Raw genomic sequence first — 20,276 nt, forward strand, 5'->3', positions numbered from 1 at the left:
GAGAGAACTCAAATTACTAACATATGGGATGAAAAAGGCAATATCACAACAGACGCTACAGAAATACAGAAGACAATTAGAAATTATTTTGAAAACCTATATTCCAATAAAATAGAAGATAGTGAAGACATCGATAAATTCCTTAAGTCATATGATTTGCCCAGACTGAGTCAGGAGGATACTCACAACTTAAACAGACCAATATCAATAGATGAAATAGAAGAATCAATCAAAAGACTTCCAACCAAGAAAAGCCCAGGACCGGATGGGTATACAGCGGAGTTTTACAAAACCTTTAAGGAAGAATTAATACCAATACTTTTCAAGCTATTTCAGGAAATAGAAAAAGAGGGAGCTCTGCCAAATTCATTCTATGAGGCCAACATCACCCTGATTCCGAAACCAGACAAAGACACCTCAAAGAAAGAAAACTACAGACCAATATCTCTGATGAACCTAGATGCAAAAATCCTCAATAAAATTCTGGCGAATTGGATACAAAGGCACATCAAAAAAATTGTGCACCATGATCAAGTAGGATTCATCCCTGGGATGCAAGGATGGTTCAATATACGGAAATCAATAAATGTTATTCACCACATCAATAGACTTAAAGATAAGAACCATATGATCATCTCAATAGACGCAGAAAAAGCATTCGACAAAGTACAGCATCCCTTTATGTTCAAAACATTAGAAAAACTAGGCATAACAGGAACTTACCTCGACATAGTAAAAGCTATCTATGCTAAGCCTCAGGCTAGCATCATTATCAATGGAGAAAAATTGAAGGCATTCCCCCTAAAATCTGGAACAAGACAGGGATGCCCTCTATCACCACTTCTATTCAATATAGTTCTCGAAACACTGGCCAGAGCAATTAGATGAAAGAAATTAAAGGCATAAAAATAGGAAAGGAAGAACTTAAATTATCACTATTTGCAGATGACATGTTTCTATACCTAGAAGACCCAAAAGGGTCTACAAAAAAACTACTAGAACTAATAAATGAATTCAGCAAAGTGGCAGGATATAAAATCAACACACATAAATCAAAGGCATTTCTGTATATCAGTGACAAAACTTCTGAAACAGAAATGAGGAAAAACACTCCATTCACAATATCCTCAAAAAAAATAAAATACTTGGGAATCAACCTAACAAAAGAGGTGAAGGACTTATACAATGAAAACTACAAAACCCTAAAAAGAGAAGTAGAAGAAGATATTAGAAGATGGAAAAATATACCCTGTTCATGGATAGGCAGAACTAACATCATCAAAATGGCGATATTACCAAAAGTTCTCTATAGGTTTAGTGCAATGCCAATCAAAATCCCAATGGCATTTCTTGTAGAAATAGATAAAGCAATCATGAAATTCATATGGAAAAATAAAAGACCAAGAATAGCAAAAGCAATTCTAAGCAGGAAGTGTGAATCAGGTGGTATAGCGATACCGGATTTAAAACTATATTACAGAGCAATAGTAACAAAAACAGCATGGTACTGGTACCAAAACAGGCGGGTGGACCAATGGTACAGAATAGAGGACACAGAGACTAATCCACAAAGCTACAGCTATCTTATATTTGATAAAGGAGCTAAAAGAATGCAATGGAGGAAGGATAGCATCTTCAACAAATGGTGTTGGGAAAACTAGAAATCCATATGCAACAAAATGAAACTGAATCCCCTCCTCTCGCCATGCACAAAAATTAACTCAAAGTGGATCAAGGAGCTAGATATCAAATCAGAGACTCTGCATCTGATAGAAGAAAAAGTTGGCTCCGATCTACATATTGTGGGGTCGGGCTCCAAATTCCTTAATAGGACACCCATAGCACAAAAGTTAATAACAAGAATCAACAAATGGAACCTACTTAAACTGAAAAGTTTTTTCTCAGCAAGAGAAACAATAAGAGAGGTAAATAGGGAGCCTACATCATGGGAACAAATTTTTACTCCTCACACTTCAGATAGAGCCCTAATATCCAGAGTATACAAAGAACTCAAAAAATTAAACAATAAGAAAACAAATAACCCAATCAACAAATGGGCCAAGGACCTGAACAGACACTTCTCAGAGGAGGACATACAGTCAATCAACAAGTACATGAAAAAATGCTCACCATCACTAGCAGTCAGAGAAATGCAAATCAAAACCACCCTAAGATACCATCTCACTCCAGTAAGATTGGCAGCCATTATGAAGTCAAACAACAACAAGTGCTGGAGAGGATATGGGGAAAAGGGTACTCTTGTACATTGCTGGTGGGACTGCAAACTGGTGCGGCCAATTTGGAAAGCAGTATGGAGATTCCTGGGAAAGCTGGGAATGGAACCACCATTTGACCCAGCTATTGCCCTTCTCGGACTATTCCCTGAAGACCTTAAAAGAGCGTACTACAGGGATACTGCTACATCGATGTTCATAGCAGCACAATTCACAATCGCTAGACTGTGGAACCAACCCAGATGCCCTTCAATAGATGAATGGATAAAAAAAAATGTGGCATTTATACACAATGGAGTATTATACAGCACTAAAAAATGACAAAATCATGGAATTTGCAGGGAAATGGATGGCACTAGAGCAGATTATGCTTAGTGAAGCTAGCCAATCCCTAAAAAACAAATACCAAATGTCTTCTTTGATATAATGAGAGCAACTAAGAACAAAGCAGGGCGGAAGAGCAGGAAGAAAAGATTAACATTAAACAGATACATGAGGTGGGAGGGAAAGGGAGAGAAAAGGGAAATTGCATGGTAATGGAGGGAGATCCTCATTGTTATACAAAATTACATATAAGAGGTTGTGAGGGGAATGGGAAAATAAACAAGGAGAGAAATGAATTACAGTAGATGGGGTAGAGAGAGAAGATGGGAGGGGAGGGGAGGGGAGATAGTAGAGGATAGGAAAGGTAGCAGAATACAACAGTTACTAATAGGGCATTATGTAAAAATGTGGATGTGTAACCGATGTGATTCTGCAATCTGTATTTGGGGTAAAATCGGGAGTTCAAAACCCACCTGAATCAAATGTATGAAATATGATATGTCAAGAGCTTTGTAATGTTTTGAACAACCAATAAAAAAAAAAAAAAAAAAAAAGCTTTCTGGCAGATTTTCCCATTCCAACTTGCTAGTGACAGTGTTACCTTTAAGAGTCAGAGTGTCTGTGAGGGGTTTTTCAGGCTAATGTGTCTTAGAGATCTCCCCAGGTTCCAGTAAAACTAAATGAGTTTTTAAAAAGACTTTTAATTACTAATTAGCATATGGTGCCTAGTGGTTGATAATAGCAATTTCTGGAGACTTTCTGCCTGTGTTTTAAACCAGCCCTGCCACTGAACCTACTGTTGACCTTGGGCAAGTTACTTCACCTCACAATGAGTCACCTCACCAGGTGTGTGAAAAATGTTGAAAAACCATAAGTGTCTATGAAACATGGTTTTCGTCACCTGGTCTGTAAAAGGGGGAAAGAGCAGTCCCCACCTTGTAGGGTTGTTATAAGGCTGAAGTGAACTCAGAGTCCATCTGGCACATAGAGTGTGATTTTGTTAAATAAAATAATAAATTCCTAGGTATGTGTATGTGTGTGTGTATATATATATATATATATATATATATATATATATATATATATATATATATTTTTTAGTTGTAGATGGAATAATAAATTCCTAGGTATGTATATTTTAGTTGTAGATGGACACAATACCTTTATTTAATTTACTTATTTTTTTGTGGTGCTGAGGATTAAATCCAGTGCCTCACACGTGTGAGGCAGGCGCTTTTCCACTGAGCCACAACCCCAACCCCAACCCCAAATCCTTAGGTTTTATTTTGCAATTCCAACTTTGTAGTATATCATTATTAAATTTAAGAAAAGACAAAGGAAAATACAACATGTCTTCCTTTAAAACCAAGCTTCACTGGTAGAATTGAAAACCCTCACTTTTCTTGGGAAATACTCAATTTTAAGCCATTTTTTGTGGCATTTTGTTCCAAGGACAGTTCTTTTCACCTGACCTAGAAAGGGCAGTACTGTGCGCCTATCAGAGAGCCTGTGGGTTAGTTCAAGGAAGAATTGTTGGGATCCCATGGGTGGCTAGAAGACCATTGTCTTGGACTTTACCTTGTGAGTGCTGCCCTTTAGACAGCAGTGCCCACCGTGCTCTTTTAGCTCTTTGATTTGCACAAAAGATTGAAATCTAGATTCTCCTTAACAAAATGAATTAAATGCTTTGTGGAATATCAAGTTTTTTTTTAACATTTCTTTGATAATTTTGAACAAAATAACTTTGGAGAGCATTACACAAGAACAATACCTTTAGTGCTTATTAAAAAATGTTTTCCTTTAATGGACAAAATGTATTAATGAAGATGGGTAGGTGTGATTGGAGGAGGTGGGTCCCTGGTGGCATGCCCTTCTCTCTCATTCCTGATCATCATGTTAGCTGCTTCCCTCTGCCACACTCTTCCACCTTGATGTTCAGTCTCACCTCAAGCCCCAAGGAATGGAGCCTGCTGTCTATGGACTGTTACGTCTGACACCGTGAGCCCCCAGATAAACTTTTCCTTCTCCAAAGAAAAGAAAATGTTTTCCTTAGTTTAGTTGAATGAATATATTTGGGAGAAAGCACTTTTATGCATTATTTTGGCCAAGTATAACATGTGGTCTGCTGGTGATGGAAGTATAACAAATTAAAGAGAATGTTTGGTTGTGTGATAATATCTAAATGATATATAGTGATATTTTCTAGTTTCTTGTTTTCTATAATTAATTGGCTTTAAATAGCTATTATCTATAAAATAATTCTTTTTATGTATGAACATGTGTAGAGCCATTTTCTCCTTATCACCCACAGAAAATATATAGCATTTAAAAAGCAGGTATTTTAAAGACATTCTCTATAAATATCCTAAGCATCATTAAAGTAGCTTTGACTCACTGTTTTCCACTAAATGTAAATTTTAATGTTTATATGCTAGGCAAATGTGTCATTAAAAGAAAGTAGGCATCCATCTAGCTGATGTGTTGCTGACTTACTGCTAAGTGAAGCTCTCATCCAGTCTGCTGTAAATGGGGGAATGGGGGTGAATGAGTATTAAGATGCCAAACATGCTGCTCATGCTGAATTATTTCCTGACCAACCAGAGCTACTTATCTGCTGTTTCTTCCCCTTCCTTTCTTTGTGTGATAGTTCCCTCATATGATTTTTCTTCCTTCTTTTCATGGTTCAGTTTCTTTGGCTCTTGTTTTCTAGAATGCCACTTCATTTTTAGAATTAAATCTGTGGTCAGATTTTGTACACTCATGCAGTGAAATGGTGTGCATTGGATGTGGCATTTTATTAAAAATTCATAGTTAGGATTTTATCCAAAATCTGATTCTTAGTAATTATGAAACATAGAATTCTAATCAATTAATTAGCAGAAAATTCTGGGTTCTTTTGAAAATATATAGGTATAGATATGTCATATAGACTTTGGACTATCTTAACATTGATACTGTTTTATAGAAGCCAGATCAGCAGTTAGGAAGGAATCAATTACAACTGTCATTGATAATAACTTATGGCCCTCTCTAGACTTCATAAATTTGATATAGAAGAAATTACTAATATTCAGTTTATTCTTTAAAAATTCAGTCAAGAAAGTTTAACAATCAGAGAATAAATCTTATTCAGTGGCCCGAATCTTAAGGTATACTCTACATAACATCTATATGCATGTTTACATTAATACTGCAAGTTTTCCATGATAAAAATAGTTTCTTGCAAGACAGAAATCATTAAAACCTTCTCTTTTCAAATATTAAAATATCCCAGATTTATAGCAATTAAATCCATTATGGTTAATAGCTGAGGTATAAATGTGGCTGTATAGTAAATGGTTCATCACATTATACTCAGAGGTGATTTTTACACCCTTATCAACAGTGTTTCTTGATAGTGAAGGTTTGTGAATAAGATCTTAGAAGGCTGGCAATCTGGGGCAGATGTGCATCTATACCTCTGGCTGTAATTTAACTATAAAAATGTTGCAACCATCTGGGTAGCAAAACAACTAAGGCCTGCCTGTGCATGTGATTATAAGTATGGAAGGAATCTGTTTGACTTCATAGACACTGGATTTATACAAAGGAGATATGTCAAGCAGTAACTCTGTAGCATGTGGCTGGGATGTGTCTGCAGCCAACTTCCTGGAGTGGCCTGCCTTTAGATATCAAATGTAGCATTCAAGTGTGTCACAGTGCCACTAGATTTTGTTTGTTCTATCTTCAGGGTAAAGCCCAGATTTCTATAGACAATCTAATTTGTAGAAAGAAAGAATATTTTTTAAAAAGTAGAACCACAAAATTCCTTTCTAACAATGTGTGGATCTTGCCTTTTTTTTTTTTTCTTCTCAGAGAAAAACTAGAGTCTCACAATCAAATAATCTTTTAATATGGAAAGCTAAAGCTGATTTCCTTTATTTGAAAAAAATCTTGCTAACCTTTTCAGACCATTCTGGGATCAATTCTTGAGACTACAGCATCTTCCTGACTTATATAAATGTTTGGCTGTTACCTCCAGTTAGAGCTATTAGAGATTTTGCTGATTTGCTTGGCTTTTCTCCAGCAAAATAGCCCATTACAATTCAAATCCTTTCCCAATAATTGAGACAATCAATTTACATTCAACAAGGCACGATCATAATTTTATGTACAATTTAAATTCTATAGAAAATAATCTGTGTCAGTAAAGAGGGACACTTATTTTGATGCAAAGGGATGTTTTTATAGTCTGCATTAAACAGATCTTTCATATTTTCAAAATAATTTCCTCATTATCTTTGGTGTAGAGAATCTTCAGTATAGATTCTATTTTGATGTAGGATCAAGGGTGTGTCCCTGCTGCTTATTTGATAAGTAATGTGGCTTTCTCTTAGAAGCATTTAAATTGAATGGGTCGAGGTAGAATAAGGTAGAACTTGTTTCCTACCTAATGTGGAATACTTCTTATAAGAAGGTCAGCAAAGTGGATGTATGTTGTCAAGTTTATTGTTTTTGTGCCAGTGTTGGTGAAACAGACATCATTCTTTCAACTTCACCTTTCTATAATACTCTAGGTACCTATTGTTCTGCCAGGGATTGCATACTGGATCCTAAGAAAACCATTCAGAGGGGTTTGGGAAGAATACATGCATGGGGGTGAAAGTGCCATGATGTGTGCCTTTGTGATGAAAAGTTGCTGGGAAAGCTTCGCACCCCTAGTGAGAAGCCTTGGGAGGCTCTATAATGTGTCTGAGTCCTCCCCATTTCTCCTTTGAAGGCTCTTAATGAGACTAGCATTGTCGGTCAGGAAATCTAGAACACTGGAGAAATATTATTAGGAAGAATACAGTAAAAATAAGGACAAGAGAGAAAACAAATCCTGTCAGAGCCCAAGAATATATTTGGCTTCTGCTTGCTGTGTCTGTCTGTTTCCATAAATGGTCTAGAATAGAAACCGGATGTTTAAAATCACTCTCCCTTTCACATGCTCTCCTCCCCTCCTGTCTTCCTTCCTCTTCAGTATTAGAAGACTTACTATTTTTATTATTTTATATTTATATTCCTAGTTTTCAATATTTGCCATTTGTGTGGATAACACATTAATTTTTAATGAAATATTTTCAGACTCTTGGAACTCTTGGAATAGCTGAATCATAAAAGAAAATTTGAAATTGATATAGACTCCAAAGCAGTGTATAAAGTGAATTTTACACTTGTGTTACTTTTCCCACTCACAAATGGCAAATGATTATTTTAAAAGTTGATGTGTACTGAAATTTAGATCTCTTGTCTTTGTATATGGATCTAGTTTGTGGCACCAAAGGTAATTCAGGCACTACTTCAATTAATAATTAAAAGGAAAAAATATCAAAGCAAGTATTAGTCAGTGTGCTCTAATAATTTTCTTTTTATCTAATTTTCTTTTTATCTATTTTTGACAGAACACATTGCTGGTAAAGCAATTCAGATGTGACTTAAATCAAATCTTAGATTTAACTTTATTTTAGTTCTATTGCAGGACTAAAGATTTTAAAGAAGGAGGCACTTAGTTCTTTGGGTAGTTTATTTTCTCCAATAAATAACTGTTTTTGTTTTTTTATAAAATTAAAATTGACTCTGGGAATTATTTAGACAATTTTGTGTTGCATGCTATTCCTAGAACTGCAGCTTTTTTTGTAATCTACTTTGGAACTATAATTTTTTTAATATTTTTTTTTTTTTTTAGTTTTCGGTGGACACAACATCTTTTATTTTATTTTTATGTGGTGCTGAGAATTGAACCCAGTGCCCCGCATATGCCAGGTGAGCGTGTTACTGCTTGAACCACATCCCTAGCCCTGGAACTATAATTAAGAAGAATGATTTTTACCAAAAGTTTTTTAATTATTATAAAAAGAATGAGCATTTATGATTAATATGGATCTTTTCTCATTGCCAAATTATAAGGATATCAATATCAATTTTATGTTGATAACTTAAATCTTATTAAATCATTTATATAAATGTGGTTCATTTTGTATTTTCTTTTTTTTAATTAAAGTTTCCAAGAGATTTAGTTTTTTTCAAGTAAATGTACTTACTCTTGACATTAAGAGTGAATTTATATATTCTTTTCAAAATAGTTTTATCTATTATATCCCTAATAAATGTTTTAAGGCATCTCGCTTATCATATATGAACCAAATTTTACAGAATGGCATTTTTGATAATCAGAAAAGACCAGAAAGATTATCTAATCCAACTTTTCTAGTCATCTACACCTACTGTCTATCCTCATTCCCAAAACATGCAACTTATAGATGAGAAAACAGAGGGTCAAAGAGACAAGGTGATCTCCAAGACTATAATCCAAGTAAGGACTAAAATCTTTGTTTTCTGAATACTGGTCTAGTGTTTTCTACTGTACCCACTCAATAACTTATATGTTCCCAGGAGTAAGAAGGTGGGCTAATACTAATAATCAAAAAGAAAATAGTGAATGGCCACAAAGCAGCTTTAACAGAAGTTATCTTATGCAGTAAACTTGAGAACAGAAGTTGGATGTTTAATTAGAAGATCAGGAAGTGATGACTAATGTCAGAATAATACATTTTCTTTGATTATGGATCACCTGATTTGGAGTGCCATGCTGTTTTCTTGTATAAAGCACATCCACATTACATCCTTTGTTATACCCAATTTTGGTTTTCTTAAACCAACCAAAGACATAAAAATACTTGGAAAAAAGTATCCACACAGAATTTGATATTTTAATGACCCTTTCCCATCATGTCTTTCACATTTATTTCATGCACACCTAATTAGACAGATTTATTTTGGTGGACAAAAAAATCAGCTTTGTTGAATTTTTCTAAATCATTTCTATTTTGTTTTTAGAGAATCAGCATACCTTCCCTCTCTTTTTAACAATCATACTTCTGAGTTCACTAAACATTTAATAATTACATTTATTATTTAAGCAGCATAAACAAGGCTTGGGAAAAAACACAGCTGATTTGGGAAGTATAATATAACTAGTGGGGATTAATATAACTATTACTCATTTTCTAAAGTTTAAATTAGTCTTAACTAAATAATGATATAAGTAATAAATATTACAAATAAGAGAATATGCACAAAAGACTCCCCAAATCCCTGTGGAGCTATTGTTGGGAAACATGTCACCAACCTACGTATATCCCCCCGACACATAGTACATGGGCCTGATTAGTTTGGGCCGGGCTGATCCTCAGTCACTCTTCCTATCCAAACCCTGGTTTTTACTTTCACTTTATTTCCTTCATACTCTGGGTTGTGATATGATTACCCTTGATAAGCTATGGGCTGGAAAAGCTGCTTATGTTATAGCTGTTGCATACACTCTCACTGCCAAACCATGAGAGCCTCTTGTCCACAGGCAAAGCTTGAAGTGTGATTCATCTAGGACAATGGAATAGATTTAATCAGAAATAGGTTCTGGAGGACTTTGTTGTCTCTATTACCACCCATCTGGCTATAATGAACAAGGAGGGTAAACACTTTTTTCCCCAAAAAATTCATGGACTTTCAAAAGGGGTTTCTTTGTTGTTGTTATTTGTTTTATATTCTTCTGTCTCAGGAATCTAGAATCATTTCTGAATACAAAGTGAGAGAATACTACTGTTGTTCATTCATTTTTAACTTTCTTTATTTGCTATTTATACATACACTATGTTTATTAAGTTCCAACTATGATAACAGGAATCTGTAGTAGTTGTAAGGATCAGAAATATGCTCTTACCCTTGTCTCAGAATTCACTGTCCATGTCTCTTGTCTATGCTTCCCCCAGCCTAGAATGCCTTTCCCTTCACTGCCTGGAGACCTCTTAATTCTCAAGACCCAGATCAGATGTCCTCTCTTCATCATAGCCTTAACTCCACTCTTTGCATTAGTCAAAATTTGTTCAAACAAAAGTTTATTCAAACATACAGGATATCATAATTATTCCTTGAAATAACTTGTTAGAATGTGAACTTCTTAAGAACAGAAATCATATCTCAGACATCTTTGTATCTCTTGCATATAGCACAGTGTGTGGCACTTAGGCAGTCTTTTTGTCTTCTTTTTTAAAGATCATTTTTCTAGACAACCCATATTGAAGAAAAGGTAAAATGAGACAAAAGCAGGACCTGGTGTTTATGTGTAACATTTATATATATTTGAAAAATCTTACTACATATGTCTAATTACTATCTTTAAGTAATGTAAAGTTTTATTGTATAATGATGTACACCCAGTAGGTTCAATAAATATTAATCACAACTATTAAATATGCATTCATCTCATTAAAACAAGAATGGCTCTCTCTGTCTATTTAGACCATATAACAAATCATTGTGTTATTGCTAAGTCCTTATTTTTGAAGATTTGTAGGTCATGTTTAATGGAGCTACTTACTAAGGTTGCTAGCAATTACATAAATGTCTTTGACTTTACAAATTTTATGACAGTCATTTGGAATGAGTTATATATTTTCCAAACTTTTACTTTTCCCAGTGGCCTGATATATTAAAGCATGATTGTTAAGTTGCAAATTGTGACAGTTTTTTTTTCAAATCAGCTAATTTAAATTTGGCTTTTTATATAATGCTAGTGATTTCTATATCATAGATGGAGTTAATATAGAATTGAAGCTTGGAAACACTTCTTCTTTCACATGACCAAGCAGAACAGCTCTTGGAAGATGATCCTTGGAAAGAGATTATCATTTCCTATTCAAACCAAATATACTTATATTCTATATCTCTTCTATTTTAAAATAATTATTTTTGTGACCTATGTGTGGAAGTACCCCAGTTTTTCCTCATGGCCCTTAACACATAGTGTTAGTTTTGCATTTCATAGTTTTCATTTGAATTGTGCCACTGTGTTGTTGGGCAGAGATGTCTCCTGCTAGGTCATGGAGTCCTGAAGTCTTTTTAGCTTTTTGCCTACAACAGGGGTAAACCTAAGTGACTACAAGTGGGGCTTCCTAGGCAGTCCCCTTTGGCCCTTTTCCATGTACCCATCTTGGAAGTCTAGATCTGTCCACTGTAATTAATTCAGGGCTAGATGACTGTAAGGAAAGGCTTGCAAATGTGTTTGGACCAGATCTCCAGATATCTCACAAGAGAACTACTTTATCAGGATAAAGTTTTTGAGGTTAGATGGGGATAGGGTTAATAAACGTGAGCTCTCACTAGAAGCCAGCACACTCTAGGCAGATTGCCACTCCCTCTTGCTTCTATAAGTAAATGTCTCTATTATGCAACACCATAGAGCACTATAGTCATGGCTTCTTATGTCATTTCCTCAGCTGGTTGTGAGGTCTTTTGGGGTGGGAGGGAGTACTAGGGACTGAATCCAGGGGTATTCTACCACTAAGCTACATCCCCAGACCTTTTTATGTTATTTTTGAGACAGGGTTAGATTGTGAGGTCTTTAATATGAACCATGTATTATCACTCTCTGAAGTCCCAATATATAAAATATATAAAACTATTTTTGAATTAATGAATAATTCTCTATAAACTAAAATTGTTTTAATTAAAAAATTGTTAGTTAATGGTTAGGACTAATACAGTCTGATCCACATTTATCCTCCATTCCATCAAAGGTTAGGATTTGAATTCACCTTAATTAGTTGTTTTCCAACCCTTTTAAGCTACAATATAGTTTGTTTTTTTCAAAACAAAACAACAAAAAAAAATGAGCCAAAACAAACCCAAATGTGAAATACCTATTACATGTTAGGGACTTCAAAGACCTTGGAGATGAAGGAGAAAAATTAAATAATCCCTGACTTCCAGAGATTCTTGTTCTAATAGGAGAAAAAGGTGTAAAGTCTTTGCTCTAGCCCTGCTAACCCCTACCTCAGTAGAGATGTACATATAGCACAGATACAAACCCAGCCTGGGAGAAGTGGGGAATCTTCTTGAAGGAGAGGCTGCCAGAATTTGAACCTAGAGGATATGAATGAGACATGCCAGACAGAGAGGAAAACTGGAGAAAAGCCTGAAGGAGAGAACTGACATCATGTACGGGAAGAAAACAAACAGGTCAGAGTTCCTGCAGGGGAAGGCAGGAAGCAGGGAGGTACTGGCTTTTAATAGTGAGGATCTGGCTTTTTCTTTTGCAGATTCTGGGGAGCTGATAAAGGATTTTAAGTGAGACATAATAACAGATTTATATTTTGAATAGCATACTCTGGCATCAGCATGAGAATTAAGGGAGCCAGATTTTAGGGAGCCAGACAGGGAAACTAGATAGGACATGATGACTGCCTGATAAAAGGATGAAGAGGAGGGAACTAGAGAAATTTTAGGAAGTAAAATTGTCTCTCTAAAATTGATGGGATAGGAGAGGTGAGAAAAACAGAGGAATCGAGTGGCATTTTCTATTACTATTAGTCCCTATACCTTTGGTCTAATTTCCAATGATATTTTTTATAATCCTGGCAACAAAGCTGCAGAATACCTTAAAAGTCAATGACCTAAAAATGATATTTGTTGATTACGGATTAATTTTTCTGAAGCAAGACTACATTTTTACTTTCAAACTTACATGCCTCTTATTTCTGTACCCAAACTCTATGCTTTTTACAAAAAGTATTTTAAATCTCAAGAAGTGAGTGTCAAGAATTGTATCAGAAGAGAGATGGCATCTGACTTATTGGCAATTCTATCTCTGACTCTGAACATTGCCCAAATTTGGCCTTCCCTCACTACCCACGCAGGCTGATCTCTCCTCCCTGCACTGTGAAGGTATTTTTATCTGTGCATTTCATTATACAGTACAATTACAATACACCTAGCACAGTCCTTGATGCTATATAAAAGAGTCCTACTTTGTAGGTCAGACACCTAAATAGATAACAACATTTAGTAGACAGTATAACAATATTTTTTTAACCAGTTCTATTAATTATGACCTCAAGCCATAGTATTATTTTTAAGATTATAACATTGAAAATGTTCACATCAATATATTAAACAAATAATCAAAATGTCTAACATTAAGAGATGAGTTACATAAACATGTTATTTGAATTCCCTACAATGGAATTCTAAAATGCCAAGAAAATCACTTGTTGAACAAAAAGTGTTTACTGATATGTCAAAGCGTTCAAAATATATCTTGAAGGGGAAGTAGGATTAAAGTAATATATATGTTTATATATAATTCCATTTTTGCACATACAAATATAGATAGATGAATATGATATATATCTAGAATGTCATATCTTCTTCATACTCTAGCTTTCATACTTCATATATGTAGACTTAAATTTTGCCCTCTGCCAGTTTATACATAAAACTCAGCATCTCTTTGAGTTCTCCAAAGACTTCATAACGCATAAAAGTATTGCTGATCAACATGGATATTCTTGAAGATACCTGAAGAAGATGGAGAACATTTGCACTATAAATTTCTTAGAAACAATGTAACAACCTGTATTAATACTTAGTTCTGTCTTCCCTAGTGATTTCCAGGCTGAATTCCCAACCTGGGACCTTTCTCCTGCTCACCCTTCCCCCACTTTAACTTATTAATTCTTTGCCTTCTCATTTTCCTGGGACCCACAAATCCTTACCCCTCTATGATGCAGAAAAATTCAACTATTTGGGGCTGGGGTTATGGCTCAGCAGTAGAGCACTCGCCTCTCATGTGCAAGGCCCTGGGTTCGATCTTCAGCGCCACATATAAATAAATAAAATAAAGTTATAAAAAAAAGAAAAAGAATAATTCAACTATCCCAGCTCTTGTCTCAAAAATATATTTATTCAAACATATATATTCAAACTATCCTGGGCTCAAATAAAAAGTAAATTTAATTAGAATCTTATATACATGTGTACACATACATACACATATACATGCACAAACACGTATATACTAAAAGAAAGTTTCATAAAGCAGTACTTACCTTTACCATGGACTCTACAATGCAAATTTTCTAGCTTTTCTCTTATTTTTTTTAAAAAAAGGTTGATTGTTGCTTGCTAAATTAATTTTGTGGATCATGACCCAGAGTTTGAGAAACTACCATAGAAGGCAATCTGATGACCTTTTAGTATGCCCCTTTAGAATATCACTTCTCAGATTATCAGATTATTTCTTCCAAACAGCTGGTGAATAAAATGCTCTCCATTTCATTATACCTGAGTGTGCATGCACGTGCATGCACCCACACACATAATAGGACACATATTAGAATGTCTAGGCAGTAGAATTATTGGTATTTTTCCTTCCATTGCACTTTTCGATAATTTCTGTTTTCTACACTGAGCATGTGTTACTTTTATGAAAGGAATTGCAAACAGTAAAAACAGTCTTGGTTCATGTTTTGTCTTCTAGGAATCCTTCCCTGACTAATCCCCCAAACTGGAGATAGTGGTGGTTTTTCATTTTTGATTTCTCTCTAGCCCTGAATTTATATTGTTGCCTTATGATGATCTGTTTTTATTATGTCTTCCTACTCATTCTTTGTTGGGGTGAGGAGGCAGGGGGTAATGGGAATTGAACCCAAGGCAGCATCCTTGCTGGGCAAGCACTCTACCACTAATCTGCATTCTGAGCCCTTTTTCAAAATTCTATTTTGAGATAGAGCCTCTCTAAATTGCCCAGGCTATGATATTCATGCCTTGGCCTCCAAAGTGGCTGGAATTATAGGTATGCACTTCTGTATTAGGCTCTGCAATGGGATTCTTAAACTGAAATCTGTATATGGACTTTGAATCTTAGAGAATGTATGCAGGGTTTCATGTTTATTCATTTCTTTCCTTGGAAGTGAATCCAATTATTGTTTGAGTAGTTCCATTGTGGTTTGAGGTCTGACCCTTCACAGACTCTCAGAACGTTTAAGAACTGCTGAACCACTGTTTTCTAGATTCACCCCATTTATTTGTTTCCATTCTCTAAAAGTGTTAATGCCACGAGGCAAGGACCTTGTCTATCTTGCTCATCGCTGATTTCCAACTGCTTAAAACAGAACCTGAAATATAGTAGACACACAAAAATTGTAGTGTTTTGAATATTTAGACACAATGAGACAGAAAAGATATTTATTCTATTTATTTATCTCTCAACCCCCCCTCCTCCTTTCCCTCCCCCCTCCCTCTCTCCCTCCCTCCCTCCCTCCCTCTCTCTCTCTCTCTCTCTCTCTCTCTCTCTCTCTCATTGGTGAGTGAAGGCAGGGCCAACACTGAGCAATATTACCTGCCCTTTTTATTTTTTAATTTAAGACAGGGTCTTGCTAAGTTGCCTAGATTGGCCTCAAACTTGTGATCCTCCTGCTTCAGGCTCCCAAGTCACTGGTATTTTAGGTATGCACCATAGTGCCTGGCTATTATTCTCATTTTTCAGAGTTGATTAAATACCATTATGTTCCTTGAGAAAGCAGGCAGTAATCAAAAGCATTCTAAGACTCTGGGGGTGGGGGGTCACAAAATTGGTCTTGGAGCAGGGTTTGATTTGACACCTGAGTGGCCTCTATCTCCTTGTTCCATAGGCTGTACTGTGTGGTCACCTAGGCCCTTTCAGACTCCAAATTATATTGTTTTTAGCTGGTTCAAGGTTCTAGCTCAAGTGTGCAGGGTCAGTACAGCATAAAACCTCAGGTTTAATGATTCTTGGATTAGAGAATATGGCAGCACTCCTGAGTGTGATTTTTTTTTTTCCTTCAGCTTCATTTAATATGGTTCATTTTGGTTTTGAAGGTAGTTTGTTCCATAGAAACCAGACAGGGTGTTGTTTAAATAGTAGGCTGATGTCTCAATGTAACATATTGGCCCACTGAGATCTACAAGAGTGTGAATCACAAACCCGCCTCTGTACATTTCTGATATAGTGTGAATGTTCTGGATGTAAGAAAATCCTGTTAGGAATGATCAGGTTATCTCATTTGCCATCAATGTATTTTGAAATGTTAAGTTGGTAGAATAACTGCCATTCCTGGCTAAATAGCTTCTCTCAACTACAGCAGTGTATTTTTTAAACCAGGTATTTCAGTCTCTAATCCAAATTGTACTTGTTTTATTTTTTCAGACATATGTGTGTGTGTGTGTGTGTGTGTGTGTATGACTGGGACTTTGTGTTTAAAGTTCAGCTTTGTGTGGGGTATTCCTGTGATAATTTCAGTACATAAAGAAAGATGTTTATAAAAGCCAACCTGAGATGGATACTATGCAGCAGTTTAGCAGCACATTTCTACTCTGGATATTTAACAATAATTGGGATCTTTCTATTGACTTTACATAAACTCAGATTAGTAGTAAAATCTAAGTACCATCCCATTTGGCAAACTCTTACACTTCAAGCAGTCACAAATTTGCTTCTGATTGTGCTTTTCATTCGCACCTAGCTCAGATTTTTGCCTGATCCTTTTTTAAATCCTCCAATTTACATACTGTGGTAAATTTAAAATGAGGACAGATGAATGCTGCTAAACTTTGCTATTTCACTGATGAATATGGTATTTTGCTTCAACTATCTAGCTGTTATATATTCAATGACCTTTAAAACATGAAATACATACTTCTTTTCATATATTCTATGTGAGATGGATTATTAGTATTGTCTTGCTTTTGAAATTGTGATTCTGAGACACAGAGACCAAGCAGAGAATCTGGGAATTAATTCCCACAGTTCTGAATTTCAGTTTCCTGTTCATGAGACTCATACCCAGTCAACTGGGCAGAGAGGCCTTTTTTGTGTTTGGTAATCCTGGAGCTGTGGGAGGTGATGTGTCCACCATAAATGCATTTCTCCATATCTCAAGGCTCCAGTACACCACAATCTGTGTTGCTATACTCCTTGAAGGGTGAGGGAGCTTGATTTGCATAATTGTCCCCCAAAGGCCATGTATTAAAGGATTAGTCCCCAAACTGTGTAGCTATTGGAAGGTGGTGGAATCTTTAGGGGGTGAGGCCTATAGGAGGAAGCTAGGTCATTTAGAGGCATACCCTTAAAGGGGACTATGGGATCATAGCTCCTCCCCTTCCTTATTTTGTTTCCCAGACACTATGAGGTGAAGGGTTTTGCTTCACCATGTGTTTTCTGTCATGGTATACTGATTCATCACAGGTCCAAAACAAACAGAATCAACTGATCATGAACTACAACCTCTAAAACTGTGAGCCAAAACAAACCTTTCCTACTTGATTATCTCAGGTATTTTGTCACAGTGACTAGAAGCTGATTAACTTTTATTGTGATGGATCAAGTATGAACGAGAAAAGAGGTGGCATTTTTTGAGTGGTTAATATGAATTTGGCTCCAGCTAAGTGCCATATATTATCTCATTTATTATTATTAATAGTAATGATCTTGTCTTCCAAAAGAACAAATTAAGATTTGGAGAAATTAAATTATTTCAACAACCAAGATACCTGAAACCCATGCTCTTTTGGTAACTCCTACCCACTTTCTGATTGCACACTTATGTTCCCCACTTGATTCTAGAGAGAATTCTTTTATTTGTCCCTGCATCTTCCACTTAACAATGGATGGGCCATTTACCTAGTCAAGATTTTAGTACATACAATAAATGTGCCATCCATAGTGCTGGGTGTCTGGGTGACTGGAGAAAACTTCTTAGTTGAGGTAGAAATGAAATGCTTAATGAAGTAAATAGAATCCACCATCACATAGTATCATAGCAGTGTTCATTTTCATTTCAATAACCAAAATAAATATTAATTTTAAAGTTATCTACTTAGGACAAAAGCCATAATTCATAAGACAAAAATTAAAAATCTAGGACACATTCTTTTTTTTTTTTTAAAGAGAGAGAGAGAATTTTTTTTAATATTTATTTTTTAGTATTCGGCAGACACAACATCTTTGTTTGTATGTGGTGCTGAGAATCGAACCCCGGCCGCACGCATGCCAGGTGAGCGCGCTACCGCTTGAGCCACATCTCCAGCCCCTAGGACACATTCTTAAAGAGAAGTATAACAATTTTAAAAGAAGGAAAAATTTCTATTTTGGAATGGAGTAATGAAAACTTTTAAAAGCTTTAGCAAAAATTCCTAGGGAATTTTGAGATTTTATTTTTCTCTACCATGAAAAAAATGGGCCAGTTGCTAAACACTTAATTGCTTTGCTTCTGTCATCTTGATCACACTCAATTGCTCTAAGAGACCAGAGGCTCTGAAATTTAATAAATGACCCTAATTCAAAGTGTCTGACCCCAAATTCAACTTGATAGAAAGCCAGGCTGTTGCTACTATATCACACTTTAAGCACACCCAATATATTAAATCCATTTTACCAAATGAATAAGTTAAGTGGTCATTTTTCACTTCACACCATAATTTATTGTAGTAAGTTTCCCTTTTAATGCTTATAAATGTAAGTCAGTTTATTACAACCCTCTTTATTTATCACATTTCAAGTGCATAGTACATTTAATAATGTTACCCAACAAGCCAGCAGTTTCTCATTTGTCCCGTATTTCCTGGGAAACAAATAGAGGGGTCAGAATTGTCTCTCCACTCAAGGCACCCAGATTATCTTTGTGCCAGGGGTCTAGGTGAGCTCAGAGCTCAGGCACCCTTCTTTCTTATTTTTTTTCATGTCTTCCAAATGCTTATCCATTGTGCCAAGGTCATCATATTAGAAAGCCCCGTTCCTCAGCCTTCTCTCCTTGGTTTGTTTCACTGACAAGGAGAGCCTGACATGATTAGGTCTGAAAAGAGTCATCAGGTTCTTTTTTCATCCTTAATCCTGCTCTGGACAGTTGGGAAATCAGCATAATTAGCTCCATGTCTGTCCTGGATCATGTAGGTGATCCCAGGTCACTGGGCTGGTTAGGTTATTGGAAGCTAGAAGATGTGGGACACTTCAGCAGATTAGTTTAAGGAACCTGCTGCAGTAAAGTCAGTTGACAAATTGGGGAATATGGTGTCAAGAGTGAATAGTATTCTTAAATACTGGATGCTTCCAATCATATTGATATAAACAATTTGATAAACTAATATGGGAAATGTGGTAGGAGAAATTAGAGTGAATTGTTTGTTCTGCCCATAATTATTATCATGTAAATACGTAAAGAAAACTAGTCTTTAGTTTTTATTTTTATATGCCTAGGTATGTCACTCCTAGATGTTGATGAGGGGAGGCAATAGTGTGCTCTTTGGTTTTAGTGGTGGGAATAGGTTATTTTAGTCTTTTTACTTGAGGCAGTCTTGATTTCTTCTTCTTTTTTTTTTAAGTCTCAAATGTGTCAATTTCTTTCTTTCTTTTTTTTTTTTTTTTTGAGAGAGAGAGAGAGACAGAGAGAGAAAATTTTTTTTAATATTTATTTATTTTTTTAGTTTTTGGCGGACACAACATCTTTGTTTGTATATGGTGCTGAGGATCAAACCCGGGCTGCACGCATGCCAGGCAAGCGCGCTACCGCTTGAGCCACATCCCAAGCCCTTGATTTCTTCTTTCTTGTGCTTTTCCTGGACCTTGTATTATGATCATGATTAACTTTCTATTGGATAATTGGGCTGGAAGAGCTAGAGTTCTGCCTGAAGGTCTTAAGGTAGATGCTATTTTTTAAGTAAATGTTAAACATCTTAATCACACTGTCTTGTTAAAGTACATTTGTTTTTGAGGCTCTTTGTGCATTCATCTAGGGAGAAAAAAGCAACCAAATCTGTTCTATTCAAATTCCAAATTCTCTGGGAGCAGATTGTCACAAAATATACAGTGGTGATCTTCCAAAAAAGAAAATGGGTGAGAAAAGC

At 35.7% G+C, this 20,276-nt stretch overlaps 1 protein-coding gene across 9 annotated transcripts in view; it reads left to right on the forward strand.

Annotated features, from left to right (window-relative positions):
* Sdccag8 (SHH signaling and ciliogenesis regulator SDCCAG8) overlaps window positions 1-20,276 on the forward strand; it is a 232,075-nt gene that overhangs the window by 169,438 nt on the left and 42,361 nt on the right. For 2 of the 9 annotated variants that reach the window (XM_071599982.1, XM_071599983.1), the window contains exon 18: window positions 8,266-8,342. The exons of the other annotated variants lie outside the window; for them this stretch is intronic. In XM_071599982.1, coding sequence (XP_071456083.1) covers window positions 8,266-8,342 — 77 coding nt within the window. The remainder of the gene's footprint in view (window positions 1-8,265; window positions 8,343-20,276) is intronic. 9 annotated transcript variants of the gene reach the window in all.

Source organism: Marmota flaviventris, chromosome 12 (genome assembly GCF_047511675.1).
Source record: "Marmota flaviventris isolate mMarFla1 chromosome 12, mMarFla1.hap1, whole genome shotgun sequence".
Taxonomy (NCBI): Eukaryota; Metazoa; Chordata; class Mammalia; order Rodentia; family Sciuridae; genus Marmota; species Marmota flaviventris.